Source organism: Myotis nattereri (genome assembly GCF_964212035.1).
Source record: "Myotis nattereri genome assembly, chromosome: 2".
Classification (NCBI taxonomy): Eukaryota; Metazoa; Chordata; class Mammalia; order Chiroptera; family Vespertilionidae; genus Myotis; species Myotis nattereri.
In genome coordinates this window covers 167,346,482-167,354,978 of record NC_138076.1, presented here as the reverse complement: position 1 = coordinate 167,354,978, position 8,497 = coordinate 167,346,482, and the positions used below count along the sequence as shown (strand labels likewise).

General features: G+C 54.7%; 1 protein-coding gene across 1 annotated transcript; it reads right to left on the bottom strand.

Moving 5' to 3' along the window:
- Positions 1 to 772: 772 nt before the first annotated feature.
- RND1 (Rho family GTPase 1) lies at positions 773 to 7,970 on the bottom strand. The gene is made up of 5 exons (XM_081084759.1): positions 7,477 to 7,970; positions 6,650 to 6,737; positions 3,949 to 4,058; positions 2,989 to 3,123; positions 773 to 1,881 (listed from the first exon to the last, which is right to left on the bottom strand). Exons 1-5 carry the CDS (start codon positions 7,594 to 7,596, stop codon positions 1,636 to 1,638), a joined length of 699 nt encoding a protein of 232 aa, XP_080940885.1. The 5' UTR covers positions 7,597 to 7,970; the 3' UTR covers positions 773 to 1,635.
- Positions 7,971 to 8,497: the final 527 nt, after the last annotated feature.

Below are 8,497 nucleotides of genomic sequence, written 5' to 3'. Positions count from 1 at the left end.
AACTCAAAAGCATCTCCAACCCACAGTAAACATTTAACAAATGTCAGCTATGCTCATTTGTAAGGTTAATAAATGTGACGTTGGTAAAGCTATCAGCACAGCGCTGGGCACACTCAGTGCCTAGTAGCTCTCTATTTCCAACACACGATGAAACTTGGAAAAAAGAACTATAGGTCACTGAAGAGAAGGGAAGCTGAGGCCCCTGAGCTGCCCTCAACAGGCAATAGAATTGGGAGTTCAAGAAAGCAGAAGACATCATTTCTCTTTGAACTCAGATGAGACCAGAACTCCTGCAGGTTGGGATCTCAGCAGCTTGGATCCTTGGGATTCACCAAACCTGTCGCTCTCTCTACACTCTCTGGGACAATGGTTCTCAACCAGGAGTGAGTGTGCCCCAGGGGACACTTAGCAACATCTGGAAACATTTTGGTGGTAGACGACTGGGGAGGGGGCTGCTACTGACCTCCAGCAGGTAGAGAGGCAGGGACGCTAAGCCTCCTCCAATGCACAGGACAGCCCTCACAGCAATCCCTTTTCTAGCCTAAAATGTCTTTAGTTCCAAGGTTGAGAAACCCTGCCCTCGGGCTAAGATCCTCAGTGGCTTAGCAGGACTTGGATGGGGTTGGGGGTGAGTAGGGGTGGGAGTAGAGGAGGAGATCCTTGTTGGAAGTGCCGGAATGGTGGAGGCAGCCGCTCTGCCGCCCACAGAAAGGGCCCCAGGGCAGCCTTTTCCTCATTATCAATGATCAAAGGAAACAGAAAGACACTAAGAAAACAGAGCCAACTTCTTTATGTGTTATATTTTTCATTAATAAATAGGTTTTCTTCTTTAAACACAGAACATATAACAGATTGAAACACGCCCCCCTCCCCCCATTCCAAAGACAAGAGTCTATAAAACAATGCCAGCTGTACTGCCCTAGGGGCAGAAAAAGTCTGGTGACCCCCACCCAGCCCTGCCCCCTGCAGCACCACCACCCCCACACTGCAAGAGAAGGGGGTCCAGGGCTTCTCCCTTGGACCCTGGGGACTTAGGTGAGAAGCATGTGAATGTATGATGTCACCTCCCCATGAGGCATGGGCTATGCAAAGATGAGGTTTCCTTCTCATTGGCTCTGACCAGCTCCTGTCCTTCTGATTTCAGTCATGAAGCACCAGGCTCAGCTCCCAAGGGAGCTGCCTCACGGCTTCCCCACTCTCCACTCTTCTGTGGCCTCCTCAGAGGGGAAGGGCAGGGCTCAGGGGCCCCTCCCGTCCCCTGGCCTGCATGGAAACGCTGGGTGGAAGAGGCATGATGCTGAAGGTGAGGCTCTTGTAAGACCCCTGAGCCCATGGGGCCAGCATGCCCCCCACACCCCCACACCATTTCTTCCTCTGGAGTGGGGGGCACTGGGGCAGCCACCCCCTCCACCGCCTAGTGCCTGGCTTGGGGTGTGATGGTTCTTTCTTAGTGTCAGGTCCTCAAGCCGGGCCTGGCTCTTTCCTTGTCCCATTCTTGTCTCCTTCCAAGCCCTCACCGTGGCAGTCTGAAAAACTCCTTGTCCAGTGTCCTAAATTGTCTCCTCCTCCCGCTCCCCGCGCCCCTGCAACCCGAGGGAGGGAGTGGGAGGCTGTCTCCCCTCTCCAACCCCCGCTTCACATAATGGAACAGCTTTTGGCCTTTTCCTTCTTGAAGGTAGAAGAGATGAGTTCAGAACGACTGGGGAGGTGGAGCAGTCGCTTGGAGAAGCTCCGGACGGGGCTCTTTGGGGGCATCGGGCTGGGCTTGCTCAGACACACCGTGGACGCCGTCCGGAAGATGCTGTGGATACTCTTTTCTGAGGTGAAAGCTGAGCCTTCCAGGTAGATTTCCGCACCCAGCTGCTTGGCTATTGCACAGCCCTGCAGGGGGAGTGGGGATTGAGGTCACCGATGCAGTGGTCCAAATGGCTCTGAAACACTGCCTCCTGTGTTAGTGGTACTCCGCGGGCTACTCCAGATGGGACCCAACTGCCAGTCTCCCACCATCACCCTCTGCTAATTATTTTCTGAAGGTGAAGCCTGACAGCATCTTAGCATCACCTGGGACACTTTTAAAACCATATTGATAGCAAAGGACTTGTATGCACGCATATTAGCATCACTAATGGACACAGACACTGGGCGGTGGGGGCTTGCCCAGGGTGGGAATGGCTGGGGGGAGGGGGGTCAAGTGGGGAAAAAGGAGACGTATGTAAAACTTCAGACAATAAATAAATTTAAAAAATAATAAAACATGCCGAAACCGGTTTGGCTCAGTGGATAGAGCGTCGGCCTGCGGACTGAAAGGTCCCAGGTTCGATTCCGGTCAAGGGCATGTACCTGGGTTGCAGGCACATCCCCAGTGGGGGGTGTGCAGGAGGCAGCTGATCGATGTTTCTCTTTCATCGATGTTTCTAACTCTCTATCTCTCTCCCTTCCTCTCTGTAAAAAATATCAATAAAATATATTTAAAAAATAAATAAATAATAATAAAACAAACCCATATTGATGCCAGAACAAGTAAATCAGAATTTCTGGGGGGTAGGGCCTAGGCATTAGTATTTTTAAGAGCTCCCCAGACAAGTCTAATATGAAACACTAGTTTTAAAAAAATGAACCTTTACTCCCATGTGCATAAGAAATTATCCAGGCTCTCATTAAAAATGTAATTCCCATGTCTTTCTCCCAAAGTGACTCTATACATATGGAGTCAGGAATTCCAATAAGCACCTCTAGTGATTCTAACGCAGGTGGTGCACAAACAGCATCTGAGGAACACAGAGGGAGGAATGCTCCCCTGGCACCCTCTGGCATGAATCTGGGTGAATGAGTGCCACCTCTGTCCAGGTGATTGGTTGCTGATTAGCGATGAGAGAGTATGCCAATTCTCCCTTGCTAGAGCGACAGAGCCTGAGCAAGGGCCGCACTTCAAGCCCTTTGCCTACAGCCTTCCCCACCCCACCCCAACCCACGGTGGCGCCCGCGCACCTGCTCATAGGAGATGGGCGCCTGCTTCTGGTGGGACAGCTCCATCAGGGTGCTCAGGTCTGTTCGCAGGTCTGTCTTGCAGCCAATAAGCAGAACACGGGTGCTCGGACAATAATCTAGGATTTCCGTCCTCCACTGAGGAGCCAGGCAAAGAGAAGAGTCAGTGGCTGACATGCCCAGAGAAGCCCAGCTGGCAACGTCACACACCTAGAGCTGCTCACCAGCCCAGCCATCCCTCCGAGTCACAGCATCGCCACTGCACAATGACGTCACCTTCCAGCCCATGCGGACCTGGGGCCACAGGAATGCTGACCCGAGAGCCTGTCCCCTCTTTCAACAGCCCACTCACCAGAGAAAGAACTAGAGTCGATCTCTTCCCACTCTCTGCCAAGCAGTTGAGCCTGGATCTGCTCCCTCAATCCAGTCAGAGGGCCCCACAAATTCAGAAAGCCAGGAGGAAGACAACCCATCTCTTCCCAAGGGAAGGTGATAGTCCCAGAGACTTCTGGGAAACTAGCCTAGTTCCACAAGGTATCCTGGGACTCCTCTGTATGATCAGATTTTGCCACCCGGGCCTAAGCGTTTCCTACCAGCAGCTCTGTTCAGGCCTGCCCAGTTCTAGTGGGCCTGGGATCAAGGCCTACAGAAGCTGCCTCCAGAAAAACTCATCCCTGACCCTCAAACCGTATCACCAAGAGGTTCTCTGACTCTCAGTCCTTCGCTTCCTGGGTTTCCAACACCACCCTCCCTTGCTGGTCCTCTGGCAGAGCAGTATAGGGCAGGGGCAGGAGAGCCGGGTTCTAGTCCCAGCGATGTAGCTAATGGTGTGGCCTTGGGAAAATTTCTTCCTCCCCTGGCCCCAGTTTCTTTCTGTTACACAAGAAGGGATTAGATGACAAAGTCCTCAATGCTCCTTTTTGTTCTCAGGCTGAGCTAGAGAATGTAGAGTTTCAGCCTCACCTTCTTGAGTGCACTGTCCACTGTCTCCGGACGGCTGATATCAAAGCACAGTAACACTGCGTCCGAGTCGCTGTAGCAGAGTGGACGGACATTGTCATAGTAGGGAGAGCCTGTGATGGGGGAGAAAGAGCTGATGACGAGCCATGGCAGTTTCCCTCCCCACAGGCCTAAACCCAAAGAGCCTGGGAAGATCATTCTTGGTCCCTTAGGTTGGTTGGCCCCACCCATCTCCCAGGGGAACCTGCTGCCGCATGGAAGCTGGGACCTGACCACCTGCCAGAAGCAGTGCATCTTCCTTGGCCATGAAAAAAGGGAGCGGGGGCGCAGTACCAGGAGGGTGGAACATGATTTGCCCCTGTCTAGGTCTCCTTAATGGAAGGTGTGCCAGTTCCGAGTCCCCGAGGAGGGTGCTCCCCCCCTGCAGAGACCAGGGCTTGTTTAGGGTCTCCTCTTTTTGAGAGTCTGCCTGCTGCACCCCCTCTGCCTCCCTTTTCTGCTCCAAGGAAGAAACAGACCTGCCTGTTATATAACAGCTGCCCTGCTTGTTCGCCATGGGGTCAGACTCTAAGAGGCTGGGAGGGATTCAGTGCCCTGCTCCTGCTCTACCCAAAGCGGCTTACACTGAAAAGGGCAAAAAGAAAGCTGCAGCCCCTGTCCCCCCAGATCTCAGGGAGACAGTCTCAAAGACAGCAGCACCAAGAGCTGGGGATTTAGAGCAAGGGTCCTTCACTGGGAGGGCAGTAGGCAGTGCAGACCCAGGTGGTCTAATATGGGAGAACGCTAGGAGCTGAGACTGCCCCCACCCCTCCACCCTGGGAAGGAACAGTAGCAGATTTGGAACCCAGACAATCCGTGCTTAGAATAGCAAGCAGCCCCTCTCCCTGCACCACAATCACCATGGAAACTGGGGGGAATCCAAGTGGGGAGGGGGTTGGATGTTAAAAAAAAGAGTAAAGGGGAGTTGGGTAGCTGCCGGCTCCTTCAGCAATCTGCCCCCATCCCCTCTCTGAGGTGGGGTCGCATCACCCGCAGCACTGAGCAGAGGGAGCACTGCAGCACTGGGAAGGGGGAGGGGAGGAGGCCTCCATCTGGCTCCAAGCAATCCCCCTCCCCTAAGACCCGCAAGTGAATAATGGGAACAGGTTCCACCCAGGCCCCAATGTTGGGAAGCCCCATCCCACACTCGGCTGCCACTTCCTCCTTCCTTACGTGCATCTAATTGAAAGAGGGAGTTTGAGGATGACTGATAGCCAGCATCCTTTTGGAAATTGGGCGGTAGCGTGGGGTAGAGATTCGATGTAGGAAACAGAGACCACCTTGCTGATTTTCCATGATCTGGATTGGAATTCAAAGGCTGCATTCTGACTGTGGGAGGAGGGGGAAGCAGCAGGAAGTAGTGGTGGTAGAGGGGAGTGGCGCTTTGGGGCGGTGGTAGTGGAAAGAGATGAGCTGCAGTAAGATTCGGGGAAGATTGAAAGGTGGACAGGCTACAGCAGATGCAAAAGCATACATCATGCAGCCAACTGCGTTCCCGCCGGCTCCAGCCAGCACCGCACAGGCCAGGAGAGCCAGCACCCTGCCTCCCAGCCTCCGGAACTGCAGCCCAGAAAGCAGAACAGGTTGAGGAATTTTTGTTTTGCTTTGTTTTGTTTTGGGGAAGGGGGGGCAAGGGGAAGTCTCATTTTCTGTAGACCCGTCCCATCCTCTACCCCAAACCTTTTCAGACCTCAAAACTGGATCATGGGAACAACAGCTCTTTGGAGGAACAGGACGGCATATTTATTATATGGAACAGGAAACCCCTAGCGATTTATGGTTCCTCTTTAAACTCAGCCTGAATATGCATTTGAGAGAGGAGCAGATTTTATTTTCTTTCTTCTGTTCCTGGCTCTTAGTCCTTAATGACGACTCTGAACCCAGTCTATTTTAAAAGGGTGGGGTAAAGAGATAATGGGAGGGAGTCAGAATCAAGGCAAGGGGGAGCCTAGCGCTGAGGGTTTCGGGTGGAGAGGCTGGAAAAATACTGCTTCCTACATCCCAGAAAGACAGGGCACTTCTACCTCGGCCGGCCCGTGGGGGGGAAAGGGCCCCCTCCCGCCACTATCCACAATGTGGCTGCCCCATATTGACTGTCTCCCCACCCTCTGAAGCCTCGATGATGCATCACCTCAGCCCTGAGCCGCAGCGCTATGACAGCAGAGCTGAGCTGCGGCAGCGGCCAGCGGCGGCCAGAGATGGAATGCAGGAGAGAACACCGAAAGGAACACTATTTCCCCAAAAGCGGGCTTGTTTCCTTGCCTCAACCACAACTGCCTCCAGCCGCACTGCCTTCTGCCTCCGTTGGCTTTGCTCTGGGGCAGGAGAGGCTGTGTGTGTGGCAGCAGGGTGTGAACAGGGAGAAGCCCCGTCTGACTGGCTGCCCCCAAGAAGGATCCAGGGTTTCATTCGCCTCACCATCCAGCCCGCCGAAGGATGAAGCTAGACCCAGAGAAAGGAGTGGCTTCTGGGGTTCTTCCATTCTGCACCCCGGGACCAGCCCCTCCCCCTACACCCAGCAGAGGAATCTTCAGGTCCCCTTCTTTCAATTTTCTGGCAAGCACCACACTCCTTCTCCCCATCCAAGAGGAAAACAATATCTAAACGGCAGCAGCTGCCACAGCCCAGTGGCGGTGGGAAGGGCCTTTGGGGCCAGCAGCCTTACCTGAGGTGTCCCAGAGGCTAAGCTCCACTCTCTGTTCCTCTGTCTCCAAGCAGGCTGTGTAATTCTCAAACACGGTGGGCACATACGTCTGTGAAAAGAGAGGGACTGTTCACACCCCGGGCCCCCCGCCCTCTGGCTACACAAGAAGCCACTCACTCACCCTAATGAGATACTAACATGGCCAGAGGAGGGGATACCTGGGCGGAGGGACCCCAGGGGATGCAGGGGCAGGTAGAGGCACAGGCACTGGCCCCATCAAATTAAGAAAAGGGAATGACTTTCAGCCCGGGACATGCCCCCCAGAGTTTCGATGGTCGGGGACACACACACACACAGTCCCCTGTCCCCAGATTTGTCTGTCTCCCAATTTCAGAGTCACAAGCCAGTTCTAACTCTTCTCCCCACCAGCCCCCTGGACCTACAGAACAGTAGAAAGGGGCAGCAGGAGATTGCCTGGAGCCGTGCTCACAGAACCTTTGAGGTTGGGGTGAAGGGGCAGGCACGTATTGCGTCAAGAAAGCCCAGATTCTAGAATGTCTCCGGTCCCCTCTCCAGAGAGCAGACTCCAGGCCGGAGGGAGGTAGGAGGGGATCTGATGGGGCCTATGGGTGAAGAGGTGAGGAGGAGCCAGCACCAGCGGCGGCAGAAGTGGAACAGGTCTCAGGGGGAAGCTAAGGCAGGGCAGTCCTCCCGCCGAAGGCAGCAGAGGGTGGGGTGGGTGGGTGGGGAAGGAGAGACCGCTCTCCTGGGCAGGTGGGAATCTTCCCAGGGAGGCGGGCAGGCGGGCGAGGAGAGAAGCCGGCCAGGGGGGCGGGCAGACAGCTCACCTCGGGGTAGCAGTCCTTCGCTAACACCTGTAACATCGCCGTCTTCCCACACTGCACGTCCCCCACCAAAACGAGTTTACATCTGGCCACGACTGGCTGGGGGGCCCGTCTTTCCTTCATGACTGTAGCCTCCGCGGGACGTGCACGCCGGTGCCGAGAGGAGAGGATTGCGCCAGGAGCGTCTCAGCACGCGAGCCGGCTGGGTTCCCTGCCTCGCTCCAACTGGAGAGGGGCCGGCACAGCCCCCTTATATCTGCCCGGGCGAGCCAATCATAAGAGGAGGCGGACCCTGTCAGAGCCAATCCCGGAGGTGGGATCCCCTCCGGCAGCCAATGGCAGGAGGATCTGAGTCAGCGCCCTTTTCCTCCCTTCCCTTTCTCTTAAAGCTGCACCTTCCTCTGGAAGGGGATTCCCACGGTTTGCAATTGTATTAGGGAAGAGGGAAGGGACTTGAAGACAAATTTATTGGTCTTGAGTGTCCACCAATTAGTGTCAAAAACTAGCCATGACGGTAGAAAGTGAGGTCAAGCTAGAGCTGTCCCAGAAGAGGAGGACCCGCCTGAGCTATGGACAGGTGGCACCCCTGGGTGGGGTGGGGGCAGAGATCTCTGACCTATTTGTTCCCTCTAATCCCCATCCAAACCAGTTCCCGCTCTTGGCTTCCCCTCCCAGAAGCTTCTGCTCGGTGCCTTTATCAGTTCCTGCGATTCCCCTTTCAATTCCTGAGTCTCTTCCTCAGGAATCACCTTCGCCAAAAATAAATAAGAAAGCCTCTCGCATCATCTGGAAAAACCCCACACAGGCCCTGACCCAGAGATGGGCAGAGAGAAAGGAATGAGAGTGGGATTGGGAGAAACGGTGACACCAAAGCAAACAAAGTCTGTCTGTTGGGCCAGACAACCTCTCACCCCATGCCTGGCAGGAGCTGCTGAGGTGTTTGTTCCGCTGCCTGGGTTCAGCTCCCGGGATGAATCAGGCGCAGGTCCAGTTCCACGTGACACCTACTGATACCAATATGTGT